Source organism: Panulirus ornatus, chromosome 5 (genome assembly GCF_036320965.1).
Source record: "Panulirus ornatus isolate Po-2019 chromosome 5, ASM3632096v1, whole genome shotgun sequence".
NCBI lineage: Eukaryota > Metazoa > Arthropoda > Malacostraca > Decapoda > Palinuridae > Panulirus > Panulirus ornatus.
Genome location: NC_092228.1, coordinates 14,063,643 through 14,079,298, shown reverse-complemented (window position 1 = coordinate 14,079,298; position 15,656 = coordinate 14,063,643). Strand labels below are relative to the sequence as shown.

The following is a 15,656-nucleotide window of genomic DNA, read 5'->3' as shown; positions in this document are numbered from 1 at the left end:
GAAAGAAAGCCATAATGTAAAATATTTTCACTTTTAATTGAATTTTAGAGAATGAAAGTGTGAATGAAATATTTTTTATAAGCACTTCAGCTTATGAAAAAAAAATTGATATGAATAGTTTATTGACCTAGTAAATCAGTAGGTATATTTTAGTAGAGAAAGGAGAAAGTTGAGAGTAAATGTGAATAAAAGCAAGGTTATTAGTATTCAGTTCAGCAGGGTTGAGGAAAAAGGTGGGATGATGGATGTAACTTTGAATGAAGAAAAATTGGAGGAAGTGAAATGTTTTAGATATCTGGGATTGGACTTGGCAGCAAATGGAACCATGGAAGTGGAAGTGAGTCATAGGGTGGGGGACGGGGCGAAGGTTTTTGGGGCCACAAAGAATGCATGGAAAGAGAGAACATTATCTCAGACAGCAAAAATGGTTACATTTAAAGGAATACTACCTCCAAAAATATTATATGGTAATGAGGCATGGGCTATAGATATGGTTGTTTTTTCATGTGTGATGGGGTGGCGACGGGAATGGATGAAGGCAGCAAGTATGAATATGTGCATGTGTATATATGTTTATGTCTGTGTATGTATATGTATGTATACGTTGAAATGTATAGGTATGTATATGTGCGTGTGTGGGCATTTATGTATATACATGTGTATGTGGGTTGATTGGGCCATTCTTTCGTCTGTTTCCTTGCGCTACCTCGCTAATGCAGGAGACAGCAACTAAGTATTATAAAGAAATATATATATATATATATATATATATATATATATATATATATATATATATATATATATATATATATTTTTTTTTTTTTTTTTTTTTTTTTTTTTTTTTTTTGCTTTGTCGCTGTCTCCCGCGTTTGCGAGGTAGCGCAAGGAAACAGACAAAGAAATGGCCCAACCCACCCCCATACAGATGTATATACATACGTCCACACATGCAAAATATACATACCTACACAGCTTTCCATGGTTTACCCCAGAGGCTTCACATGCCCTGATTCAATCCACTGACAGCACGTCAACCCTGGTATACCACATTGCTCCAATTCACTCTATTCCTTGCCCTCCTTTCACCCTCCTGCATGATCAGGCCCCGATCACACAAAATCTTTTTCACTCCATCTTTCCACCTCCAATTTGGTCTCCCACTTCTCCTCGTTCCCTCCACCTCCGACACATATATCTTCTTGGTCAACCTTCCTCACTCATTCTCTCCATGTGCCCAAACCATTTCAAAACACCCTCATCTGCTCTCTCAACCACGCTCTTTTTATTTCCACACATCTCTCTTACCCTTACGTTACTTACTCGATCAAACCACCTCACACCACACATTGTCCTCAAACATCTCATTTCCAGCACATCCATCCTCCTGCGCACAACTCTATCCATAGTCCACGCCTCGCAACCATACAACATTGTTGGAACCACTATTCCTTCAAACATACCCATTTTTGCTTTCCGAGATAATGTTCTCGACTTCCACACATTCTTCAAGGCTCCCAGAATTTTTGCCCCCTCCCCCACCCTATAATCCACTTCTGCTTCCATGGTTCCATCCGCTGCCAGATCCACTTCCAGATATCTAAAACACTTTACTTCGTCCAGTTTTTCTCCATTCAAACTTACCTCCCAATTGACTTGACCCTCAACCCTACTGTACCTAATAACCTTGCTCTTATTCACATTTACTCTCATCTTTCTTCTTCCACACACTTTACCAAACTCACTCACCAGCTTCTGCAGTTTCTCACCCGAATTAACCACCAGTGCTCTATCATCAGTGAACAACAACAACTGACTCACTTCCCAACCCCTTTCATCCACAACAGACTGCATACCTGGCCCTATACCCAAACTCTTTCATTCACCTCCCTAACAACCCTATCCATAAACTAATTAAACAACCATGGAGACATCACGCACCCCTATATATATTTATTTATTTATTTTGCTTTGTCGCTGTCTCCCGCATTAGCGAGGTAGTGCAAAGAAACAGACAAAAGAATGGCCCAACCCACCTACATACACATGTATAAACATACACTTCCACACAGCACATATACATACCTATACATCTTAGTGTATACATATATATGCACACACAGACATATACATATATGCCCATGTACATAACTCATACTGTCTGCCTTTATTCATTCCCATCGCCACCCCGCCACACATGGAATAACAACACCCTCCCCCCTCGTGTGCGAGGTAGCGCTGGTAAAAGACAACAAAGGCCCCATTCATTCACACTCAGTCTCTAGCTGTCATGTAATAATGCACAGAAACCACAGCTCCCTTTCCACATCCAGGCCCCACACAACTTTCCATGGTTTACCCCAGACGCTTCACATGCCCTGGTTCAATCCATTGACAGCACGTCGACCCTGTTATACCACATCGTTCCAATTCACTTTATTCCTTGCTCGCCTTTCACCCTCCTGCATGTTCATACCCCAATCACTCAAAATCTTTTTCACTCCATCTTTCCACCTCCAATTTGGTCTCCCACTTCTCCTCGTTCCCTCCACCTCCGACACATATATCCTCTTGGTCAATCTTTCCTCGCTCATTCTCTCCATATGACCAAACCATTTCAAAACACCCTCTTCTGCTCTCTCAACCACACTCTTTTTATTACCACACATCTCTCTTACCCTGTTATTACTTACTCGATGAAACCACCTCACACCACATATTGTCCTCAAACATCTCATTTCCAGCACATCCACCCTCCTGTGCACAACTCTATCCATAGCCCACACCTCGCAACCATACAACATTGTTGGAACCACTATTCCTTCAAACATACCCATTTTGCTTTCCAAGATAATGTTCTCGACTTCCACACATTCTTCAACTCTCCCAGAATTTTCGCCCCCCTCCCCCACCCTATGGTTCACTTCCACTTTCATGGTTCCATCAGCTGCCAAATCCACTCCCAGATATCTAAAACACTTCACTTCCTCCAGTTTTTCTCCATTCAAACTCACCTCCCCATTGACTTGACACTCAACCCTACTGTACCTAATAACCTTGCTCTTATTCACATTTACTCTCAACTTTCTTCTTTCACACACTTTACCAAACTCAGTCACCAGCTTCTGCAGTTTCTCACATGAATCAACCACCAGTGCTGTATCATCAGCGAACAACAACTGACTCACTTCCCAAGCTCTCTCATCCACAACTGCATACTTGCCTCTCTCTCCAAAACTCTTGCATTCACCTCCCTAACAACCCCATCCATAAACAAATTAAACAACCATGGAGACATCACACACCCCTGCCACAAACCTACATTCACTGAGAACCAATCACTTTCCTCTCTTCCTACACGTACACATACCTTACATCCTTGATAAAAACTTTTCACTGCTTCTAACAACTTGCCTCCCACACCATATATTCTTAATACCTTCCACAGAGCATCTCTATCAACTCTATCATATGCCTTCTCCAGATCCATAAATGCTACACACAAATCCATTTGCTTTTCTAAGTATTTCTCACATACATTCTTCAAAGCAAACACCTGATCCACACATCCTCTACCACTTCTGAAACCACACTGCTCTTCCCCAATCTGATGCTCTGTACATGCCTTCACCCTCTCAGTCAATACCCTCCCATATAATTTACCAGGAATACTCAACAAACTTATACCTCTGTATTTTGAGCACTCACTCTTATCCCCTTTGCCTTTGTACAATGGTACTATGCAAGCATTCCGCCAATCCTCAGGCATCTCACCATGAATCAAACATACATTAGATAACCACCAGTCAACAATACAGTCACCCCCTTTTTTAATAGATTCCACTGCAATACCATCCAAACCTGCTGCCTTGCCGGCTTTCATCTTTTGCAATGCTTTTATTACCTCTTCTCTGTTTACAAGATCATTTTCCCTAACCCTCTCACTTTGCACACCACCTTGACCAAAACACTCTATATCTGCCACTCTGTCATCAAAAACATTCAACAAACCTTCAAAATACTCACTCCATCTCCTTCTCACATCACCACTACTTGTTATCACCTCCCCATTAGCCCCCTTTACTGAAGTTCCCATTTGTTCCCTTGTCTTACGCACTTTATTTACCTCCATCCAAAACATCTTTTTATTCTCCCTAAAATTTAATGATACTCTCTCAACCCATCTCTCATTTGCCCTCTTTTTCACCTCTTGCACCTTTCTCTTGACCTCCTGTCTCTTTCTTTTATACATCTCCCAGTCATCTGCATTATTTCCCTGCAAAAATCATCCAAATTCCTCTCTCTTCTCTTTCACTAATAATCTTACTTCATCCCGCCACTCACTACCCTTTCTAGGCTGCCCATCTCCCATGCTTCTCATGCCACAAGCATCTTTTGCGCAAGCCATCAGTGCTTCCCTAACTACATCCCATTCCTCCCCCGTTCCCCTTACCTCCTTTGTTCTCACCTTTTTTATAATAAAAACAGTGTGGTTGAGAGAGCAGAAGAGGGTGTATTGAAATGGTTTGGACACATGGAGAGAATGAGTGAGGAAAGATTGACATAGGATATATTTGTCAAGGTGGAGGGAACAAGAAGCGGGAGACCAAATTGGCGGTGGATGGATGGAGTGAAAAAGATTTTGAGCGATCGGGGCCTGAACATACCCTCCTGTATGTTCAGGCCCCAGTCACTCAACATCTTTTTCACTCCATCCTTCCTCCTCCAGTTTGGTCTCCTGCTTCCCCTTGTTCCCTCCACCTCTGACACATATTTCCTCTTTGTCAACCGTTCCTCACTCATTCTCTCCATATGTCCAAACCATTTCAACACTCCTTCACCACACTCGTTACTCAATCAAACCACCTCACACCACACTTTATCCTGAAACATTTAATTTCCAACACATGCACCCTTCTCTGTACAATCCTATCCATAGCCCATGCCTCGCAACTATATGCTATTGTTGGAACTACTATTCCCTCAATTGTTGGAACTACTATTCCCTCAAACATACCCATTCTTGCTCTCCAAGGTAACGTTCTCTCCTTCCACATATTCTTCATCGCTCCCAGAACCTTCAACCCCTTCCCCTCTGGAGAAGGCATATGATGGGGTTGATAGAGATGCTTTGTGGAAGGTCTAAATAGTATATAGTGTGGGAGGTAAGCTGCTAGAAGCAGTGAAAAGTTTTTGCCAAGGATGTAAGGCATGTGTACGAGTGGGAAGAGAGGAGAGTGATTGGTACCCAATGAAGGTTGGTCTGTGGCAGGAGTGTGTGATGTCTTCATGATTGGTTAATTTGTTTATGGATGGGGTGGTTAGGGAGGTAAATGCAAGAATTTTGGAGAAGAGTCAATATGCAGTCTGTTGGAGATGAGAGGCCCTGGGAGCTTACTGGAGCTTATTTGAGTGAGACACAGCAGAATTTGGTGACAGAGTTTGGAAAAGTGTGTGAAAGGAGAAAGTTGAGATTAAATGTGATTAAGAACAAGGTTATTAGGTTCAGTAAGGTTGAGGGACAAGTTAGTTGGGATGTAAGTTTGAATGGAGAAAAATTGGAGGGAGTGAAGTGTTTTAGACATCTGGGAGTGGACTTAACAGAAAGTGGAACCATGGAAGCAGAAGTGAGTCTCCTTTTCCTTCATTCAAAGATGGGTGGCGTAAAAATAATGGCCAAAATGTTTTTTGGAAAAATCTGCATTATTTTGTATTTTGAATCTAAGTGCTGCAGTTACTACCATTTGTGTGTTATAGGAAATAAGAATTTGAAGGGAATAAGATGTACCCCAGCAAATTTACATGATTTGGAAAGTAGAAATAAAGAATTCAAAAAAGATAGATTTGAAGGGAATAAGATGTACCTCAGTAAATTTACATGATTTGGAAAGTAGAAATAAAGAATTCAAAAAAGATAGACAAAGATAGAAATAAGGGAAAGGTATGAAATAAAAGATACATTAATTTCAGGACACCATTTGAGTGTGATTGCGTGCATCACATCTGCACTTATTAATCTTGAATACATTAGAATTTGTGCCACCTTTTTGTCATTGGTATTGAGTAATACACAGATTGGTTTTCAAGACCTTTTTATCTTAAGAATACCTTTAGCATATGTTTACTTTTTTATTGATTCAGTGTTAAGATGAATATGTAATCCATAACTACCTCTCACATCCTGGCCTTGTAATGTACCTACAGATGTGTTCACTCAGACGTCTGTCGAGTCCACCCAGATGTCCTCTGCAAGGGGCACCGCTGAAGTGAGCTGTCCAGGCACCTCTGTAACTACCGGTGATGAGGCTCAGATGCAATTAGAACAAGGTATGTAGACATTATACATACTTATAATGGTACAAGGGAGTCATCATTCTCACAGGAAGGAGAGAGGTCTAATTTGATTACTTGATAGTAATTAGTAAATACGTTCTTCAAGGTCAGGTCATATGTATAGAGTGAGATCATTATTTAATGAAAATTCTTTGGTATGTGAAGGCAACTCGTTTTCACTAAACTCTGGATGTAAAATTTCTCCTTTCTCCTCCTACATATTTTTTAAGTTTTTATCATACAATTTATTAGCCAAGGAAATATAGAATAAGTTTGGTTTGATTATTGTGGATTTGATTATATCTGAATACTGAAATTTTTAATATTACTTTGGAAATTTTTTTTCTTTAGTTATTAAGTACCCTTCCCCTTAAACCAAACAAGTTAGCTTAGCTTGCAAAGTATTGCAGTGCATCATACAGGAAAGACATTTAGATTATTTAGGTCTGTATTTTGGACTAAAAGCTTTTGCATATGTTGAGCATTTAAATAATCATATACTTCAGCATCATTACTATTAAAGCTCTGTGTTGTAATTTTCTCTTTCTTTTTTCTTTAGATATTTTTTCTTATAGCTCTCCAGTTCTCAAAATTATTATTCTTTATAGTTCTGCTGTTTGATTATGTACATTGATTTCTGTGTGTATGTGTTTTAGCCAACTTTGTACAGTATTGGTATGTTTGCTTGATTTCCTTGTTTATCCCATTATACTCCTTTAATGGACTAGCTAACAATTTCCTCATATAGGAAATACACTGTCTTAAAGAGAAAGATGGCACAAAAGCCAGTAGAGAGATTTTTACTGAATAGATTCTTATTACTATTTTCTGATAATAAAGGAGACATTGTAACTACAAGATATATTTCAATATTTCTGAAATTAGTTTGCAAGTAATGTTGGTTCTTATATGAGAGTAGATTTTGGGATGATTGGTGTGGGTAAAGCCTTTATGGTCTAGTTTGAGGTTCAAGATGTTTTCATTTAGATTGGATCTTTGATGTAAGAAAGACTTTGATATATTTGGTATACTGTGTAGTGGATTGTGTTGAGTAATCTTTTATACTTCTTCAGGTATTGGGAAAGGTGTTGTTTAGTGTAAGTTTGGATTGAAAGCTGTCCTGTGATATTAGGTAGTGGAGTTCGCTAAAAGGATTACTTTGTTACCAGTCACTGCTATTGACTCGTGATAGTTTACTATTCTCTCATCATTGTCACAAAAATATGTGGGACTTATTAGAATTCTTATCAATTAGAATATGTCTGCTTAATGCAGATAAGTGAATAAATGAGTGCAGATTTCACTCAAATTGTTCTTGAAACAGATTAACATTGAAAAACATTTTTGCATGGTTAAATGGAAGCAAAAAAAAATTTTTGGTGCATTGCAGAGATTTTCTGAAATAAATTTGAATTCTATTGTTAGGTAGATATATTTCTCTTTTATTACAAAGTGAAGGAAATGTTTTATGAGGTTTCATTCCATATAAATTGTTATTAGTAAAGTAGTAGGGCAAGCACACACCTGGAAGGATTTAAAGACCACATCATAGAAAGTTTTTAAACATATGCAAGACGGCTGAATTTCTGTTTTGATATATATTTATATATGAAACAGCTTTGTACATATTTTTATATTCATATGAGGAGGGGATGAAAACTGTAATGTTCATTAAGGATGATGAACTGTGCATACTAGTTATCGTAATAGGTTTATTGAACAAAACCGAGTCTCTTTTGAATATGATTTTACAGAAATAATCATTATGTGGACCTCTTAGGTGTAACATTTAGTGTTGCTGACCATGATGCATTCATGGGTCACCTGGGATGGACTCCATAGGTTAAAATTCTGGTTTTGGCAGTTGAACCTAGCTGTTCATCTTACCAAAGGGATGATCGATAAATTGGGTACCAGGCTTATACATATATTTTTATCATACATATTCGCCATTTTCTGCATTGGCAAGATAGTGTTAAGAACAGAGGACAGAGCCTATGAGGGAATATCCTCACTTGGCCCCCTTCTTTGTTCCTCCTTTTGGAAGATTAAAAACAAGAGGGGACGATTTCCAGCCCCCCCACTCCTTCCTCTTTTAGTCGCCTTCTACAACATGCAGAAAATAAGTGGGAAGTATTCTTTCTCCCCTATCCTTAGGGATATATATATATATATATATATATATATAAGTCAATTGGGAGGTGAGTTTGAATGGAGAAAAACTGGAGGAAGTGAAGTGTTTTAGATATCTGGGAGTGGATCTGTCAGCGGATGGAACCATGGAAGCGGAAGTGGATCATAGGGTGGGGGAGGGGGCGAAAATTTTGGGAGCCTTGAAAAATGTGTGGAAGTCGAGAACATTATCCCGGAAAGCAAAAATGGGTATGTTTGAAGGAATAGTAGTTCCAACAATGTTGTATGGTTGCGAGGCGTGGGATATGGATAGAGTTGTGCGCAGGAGGATGGATGTGCTGGAAATGAGATGTTTGAGGACAATGTGTGGTGTGAGGTGGTTTGATCGAGTAAGTAACGTAAGGGTAAGAGAGATGTGTGGAAATAAAAAGAGCGTGGTTGAGAGAGCAGAAGAGGGTGTTTTGAAATGGTTTGGGCACATGGAGAGAATGAGTGAGGAAAGATTGACCAAGAGGATATATGTGTCGGAGGTGGAGGGAACGAGGAGAAGAGGGAGACCAAATTGGAGGTGGAAAGATGGAGTGAAAAGGATTTTGTGTGATCGGGGCCTGAACATGCAGGAGGGTGAAAGGAGGGCAAGGAATAGAGTGAATTGGAGCGATGTGGTATACAGGGGTTGACGTGCTGTCAGTGGATTGAATCAAGGCATGTGAAGCGTCCGGGGTAAACCATGGAAAGCTGTGTAGGTATGTATATTTGCGTGTGTGGACGTGTGTATGTACATGTGTATGGGGGGGTTGGGCCATTTCTTTCGTCTGTTTCCTTGCGCTACCTCGCAAACGCGGGAGACAGCGACAAAGTATAAAAAAAAAAAAAAAAAAAATATATATATATATATATATATATATATATATATATATATATATATATATATATATATATATATATATTCCATTTGCTTTTCTAAGTATTTCTCACATACATTCTTCAAAGCAAACACCTGATCCTCACATCCTCTACCACTTCTGAAACCACACTGCTCTTCCCCAATCTGATGCTCTGTACATGCCTTCACCCTCTCAATCAATACCCTCCCATATAATTTACCAGGAATACTCAACAAACTTATACCTCTGTAATTTGAGCACTCACTCTTATCCCCTTTGCCTTTGTACAATGGCACTATGCACGCATTCCGCCAATCCTCAGGCACCTCACCATGAGTCATACATACATTAAATAACCTTACCAACCAGTAAATAATACAGTCACCCCCTTTTTTTAATAAATTCCACTGCAATACCATCCAAACCTGCTGCCTTGCCGGCTTTCATCTTCCGCAAAGCTTTTACTACCTCTTCTCTGTTTACCAAATCATTTTCCCTAACCCTCTCACTTTGCACACCACCTCGACCAAAACACCCTATATCTGCCACTCTATCATCAAACACATTCAACAAACCTTCAAAATACTCACTCCATCTCCTTCTCACATCACCACTACTTGTTATCACCTCCCCATTTGCGCCCTTCACTGAAGTTCCCATTTGCTCCCTTGTCTTACGCACTTTATTTACCTCCTTCCAGAACATCTTTTTATTCTCCCTAAAATTTAATGATACTCTCTCACCCCAACTCTCATTTGCCCTCTTTTTCACCTCTTGCACCTTTCTCTTGACCACCTGTCTCTTTCTTTTATACATCTCCCACTCAATTGCATTTTTTCCCTGCAAAAATTGTCCAAATGCCTCTCTCTTCTCTTTCACTAATAATCTTACTTCTTCATCCCACCACTCACTACCCTTTCTAATCAACCCACCTCCCACTCTTCTCATGCCACAAGCATCTTTTGCGCAATCCATCACTGATTCCCTAAATACATCCCATTCCTCCCCCACTCCCCTTACTTCCATTGTTCTCACCTTTTTCCATTCTGTACTCAGTCTCTCCTGGTACTTCCTCACAGAAGTCTCCATCCCAAGCTCACTTACTCTCACCACCCTCTTCACCCCAACATTCACTCTTCTTTTCTGAAAACCCATACAAATCTTCACCTTAGCCTCCACAAGATAATGATCAGACATCCCTCCAGTTGCACCTCTCAGCACATTAACATCCAAAAACACTTAGAAAAGGAAATGAATTTGTATGTAGCATTTATGGATCTGGAAAAGGCATATGATAGAGTTGATAGAGATGCTCCGTGGAAGGTATTAAGAATATATGGTGTGGGAGGCAAGTTGTTAGAAGCAGTGAAAAGTTTTTATCAAGGAGGAAGTAAAGTGTTTTAGATATCTGGGAGTGGATCTGGCAGCGGATGAAACCATGGAAGCGGAAGTGGATCATAGGGTGGGGGAGGGGGCGAAAATCCTGGGAGCCTTGAAGAATGTGTGGAAGTCGAGAACATTATCTCGGAAAGCAAAAATGGGTATGTTTGAAGGAATAGTGATTCCAACGATGTTGTATGGTTGCGAGGCGAGGGCTATGGATAGAGTTGTGCGCAGGAGGATGGATGTGCTGGAAATGAGATGTTTGAGGACAATGTGTGGTGTGAGGTGGTTTGATCAAGTAAGTAACGTAAGGGTAAGAGAGATGTGTGGACATAAAAAGAGCGTGGTTGAGAGAGCAGAAGAGGGTGTTTTGAAATGGTTTGGGCACATGGAGAGAATGAGTGAGGAAAGATTGACCAAGAGGATATATGTGTCGGAGGTGGAGGGAACGAGGAGAAGTGGGAGACCAAATTGGAGGTGGAAAGATGGAGTGAAAAAGATTTTGTGTGATCGGGGCCTGAACATGCAGGAGGGTGAAAGGAGGGCAAGGAATAGAGTGAATTGGATCAATGTGGTATACCGGGGTTGACGTGCTGTCAGTGGATTGAATCAGGGCATGTGAAGCGTCTGGGGTAAACCATGGAAAGCTGTGTAGGTATGTATATTTGCGTGTATGGACGTATGTATATACATGTGTATGGGGGTGGGTTGGGCCATTTCTTTCGTCTGTTTCCTTGCGCTACCTCGCAAACGAGGGAGACAGCGACAAAAAAAAAAGAAAAAAAAAAGAATGTCTTTCATACTATTCGCCATTTCCCGCGTCAGCGAGGTAGCGTTAAGAACAGAGGACTGGGCCTCTGAGGAAACATCCTCATCCAGCCTCCTTCTCTGTTCCTTCCTTTGGGAAAAAAAAAAGAGAGAGAGGGGAGGATTTCCAACCCTCCGCTCCCTTCCCTTTTAGTCGCCTTCTACGACACGCAGGGAATACGTGGGAAGTATTCTTTCTCCCCTATCCCCAGGGGATATATATATATATATATATATATATATATATATATATATATATATATATATATATATATATATAAAGTGGGTGGCTGATTCATGTGAGAAACTGCAGAAGCTGGTGACTGAGTTTGGAAAAGTGTGTGGAAGAAGAAAGTTAAGAGTAAATGTGAATAAGAGCAAGGTTATTAGGTACAGTAGGGTTGAGGGTCAAGTCAATTGGGAGGTGAGTTTGAATGGAGAAAAACTGGAGGAAGTGAAGTGTTTTAGATATCTGGGAGTGGATCTGTCAGCGGATGGAACCATGGAAGCGGAAGTGGATCATAGGGTGGGGGAGGGGGCGAAAATTTTGGGAGCCTTGAAAAATGTGTGGAAGTCGAGAACATTATCCCGGAAAGCAAAAATGGGTATGTTTGAAGGAATAGTAGTTCCAACAATGTTGTATGGTTGCGAGGCGTGGGATATGGATAGAGTTGTGCGCAGGAGGATGGATGTGCTGGAAATGAGATGTTTGAGGACAATGTGTGGTGTGAGGTGGTTTGATCGAATAAGTAACGTAAGGGTAAGAGAGATGTGTGGAAATAAAAAGAGCGTGGTTGAGAGAGCAGAAGAGGGTGTTTTGAAATTGTTTGGGCACATGGAGAGAATGAGTGAGGAAAGATTGACCAAGAGGATATATGTGTCGGAGGTGGAGGGAACGAGGAGAAGAGGGAGACCAAATTGGAGGTGGAAAGATGGAGTGAAAAGGATTTTGTGTGATCGGGGCCTGAACATGCAGGAGGGTGAAAGGAGGGCAAGGAATAGAGTGAATTGGAGCGATGTGGTATACAGGGGTTGACGTGCTGTCAGTGGATTGAATCAAGGCATGTGAAGCGTCTGGGGTAAACCATGGAAAGCTGTGTAGGTATGTATATTGCGTGTGTGGACGTGTGTATGTACATGTGTATGGGGGGGGTTGGGCCATTTCTTTCGTCTGTTTCCTTGCGCTACCTCGCAAACGCGGGAGACAGCGACAAAGTATAAAAAAATATATATATATATATATATATATATATATATATATATATATATATATATATATATATATATATATATATATATGCTCTGTGGAAGGTATTAAGAATATATGGTGTGGGAGGAAAGTTGTTAGAAACAGTGAAAAGTTTTTATCGAGGATGTAAGGCATGTTTTCGTGTAGGAAGAGAGGAAAGTGATTGGTTCTCAGTGAATGTAGGTTTGCGGCAGGGGCGTGTGATGTCTCCATGGTTGTTTAATTTGTTTATGGATGGGGTTGTTAGGGAGGTGAATGCAAGAGTTTTGGAAAGAGGGGCAAGTATGAAGTCTGTTGTGGATGAGAGAGCTTGGGAAGTGAGTCAGTTGTTGTTCGCTGATGATACAGCACTGGTGGCTGATTCATGTGAGAAACTGCAGAAGCTGGTGACTGAGTTTGGTAAAGTGTGTGAAAGAAGAAAGTTAAGAGTATGTGAATTAGAGCAAGGTTATTAGGTACAGTAGGGTTGAGGGTCAAGTCAATTGGGAGGTAAGTTTGAATGGAGAAAAACTGGAGGAAGTAAAGTGTTTTAGATATCTGGGAGTGGATCTGGCAGTGGATGGAACCATGGAAGCGGAAGTGAATCATAGGGTGGGGGAGGGGGCGAAAATCCTGGGAGCCTTGAAGAATGTATGGAAGTCGAGAACATTATCTCGGAAAGCAAAAATGGGTATGTTTGAAGGATTAGTGGTTCTAACAATGTTGTATGGTTGCGAGGCGTGGGCTATGGATAGAGATGTGTGCAGGAGGGTGGATGTGCTGGAAATGAGATGTTTGAGGACAATGTGTGGTGTGAGGTGGTTTGATCGAGTAAGTAATGTAAGGGTAAGAGAGATGTGTGGAAATAAAAAGAGCCTGGTTGAGAGAGCAGAAGAGGGTGTTTTGAAATGGTTTGGGCACATGGAGAGAATGAGTGAGGAAAGATTGACCAAGAGGATATATGTGTCGGAGGTGGAGGGAACGAGGAGAAGTGGGAGACCAAATTGGAGGTGGAAAGATGGAGTGAAAAAGATTTTGAGTGATTGGGGCCTGAACATGCAGGAGGGTGAAAGGAGGGCAAGGAATAGAGTGAATTGGATCGATGTGGTATACCGGGGTTGGCGTGCTGTCAGTGGATTGAACCAGGGCATGTGAAGCGTCTGGGGTAAACCATGGAAAGTTGTGTGGGGCCTGGATGTGGAAGGGGAGCTGTGGTTTCGGGCATTATTGCATGACAGCTAGAGACTGAGTGTGAACGAATGAGGCCTTTGTTGTCTTTTTCTAGTGCTACCTCGCACACATGAGGGGGGAGGGGGATGGTTTTCCATGTGTGGCGAGGTGGCGATGGGAATGAATAAAGGCAGACAGTGTGAATTGTGTGCATGGGTATATATGTATGTGTCTGTGTGTGTATATATATGTGTACATTGAGATGTATAGGTATGTATATTTGCGTGTGTGGACGTGTGTGTAGATACATGTGTATGGGGGTGGGTTGGGCCATTTCTTTCATCTGTTTCCTTGCGCTACCTCGCAAATGCGGGAGACAGCGACAAAGCAAAATAAATATAAATATATATATATATATATATATATATATATATATATATATATATATATATATATATATATATATATTGGCTTTTTTTTTTTTTTTTTTTTTTTGCTTTGTCGCTGTCTCCCGCATTTGCGAGGTAGCGCAAGGAAACAGACGAAAGAAATGGCCCAACCCACCCCCATACACATGTATATACATATGTCCACACACGCAAATATACACACCTACACAGCTTTCCATGGTTTACCCCAGACGCTTCACATGCCCTGATTCAATCCACTGACAGCACGTCAACCCCGGTATACCACATCGCTCCAATTCACTCTATTCCTTGCCCTCCTTTCACCCTCCTGCATGTTCAGGCCCCGATCACACAAAATCTTTTTCACTCCATCTTTCCACCTCCAATTTGGTCTCCCTCTTCTCCTCGTTCCCTCCACCTCCGACACATATATCCTCTTGGTCAATCTTTCCTCACTCATTCTCTGCATGTGCCCAAACCATTTCAAAACACCCTTATCTGCTCTCTCAACCACGCTCTTTTTATTTCCACACATCTCTCTTACCCTTACGTTACTTACTCGATCAAACCACCTCACACCACACATTGTCCTCAAACATCTCATTTCCAGCACATCCATCCTCCTGCACACAACTCTATCCATAGCCCACGCCTTGCAACCATACAACATTGTTGGAACCACTATTCCTTCAAACATACCCATTTTTGCTTTCCGAGATAATGTTCTCGACTTCCACACATTCTTCAAGGCTCCCAGAATTTTCGCCCCCTCCCCCACCCTATGATCCACTTCTGCTTCCATGGTTCCATCCGCTGCCAGATCCACTCCCAGATATCTAAAACACTTCACTTCCTCCAGTTTTTCTCCATTCCAACTCACCTCCCAATTGACTTCACCCTCAACCCTACTGTACCTAATAACCTTGCTCTTATTCACATTTACTCTTAACTTTTTTCTTTCACACACTTTACCAAACTCAGTCACCAGCTTCTGCAGTTTCTCACATGAATCAGCCACCAGCGCTGTATCATCAGCGAACAACAACTGACTCACTTCCCAAGCTCTCTCATCCCCAACAGACTTCATACTTGCCCCTCTTTCCAAAACTCTTGCATTCACCTCCCTAACAACCCCATCCATAAACAAATTAAACAACCATGGAGACATCACACACCCCTGCCGTAAACCTACATTCACTGAGAACCAATCACTTTCCTCTCTTCCTACACGTACACATGCCTTACATCCTCGATAAAAACTTTTCACTGCTTCTAACAACTTGCCTCCCACACCATATATTCTTAATA

The 15,656-nt window shown here is 41.0% G+C and overlaps 1 protein-coding gene across 39 annotated transcripts in view; it reads left to right on the top strand.

Annotated features, from left to right (window-relative positions):
- The window catches only part of LOC139748583 (uncharacterized), a 978,916-nt gene that overhangs the window by 814,231 nt on the left and 149,029 nt on the right, over window positions 1-15,656 (top strand). For all 39 annotated transcript variants that reach the window (XM_071661646.1, XM_071661679.1, XM_071661676.1 and 36 more), the window contains one exon: window positions 6,202-6,324. In XM_071661646.1, the coding sequence (XP_071517747.1) occupies window positions 6,202-6,324 (123 nt within the window). The remainder of the gene's footprint in view (window positions 1-6,201; window positions 6,325-15,656) is intronic.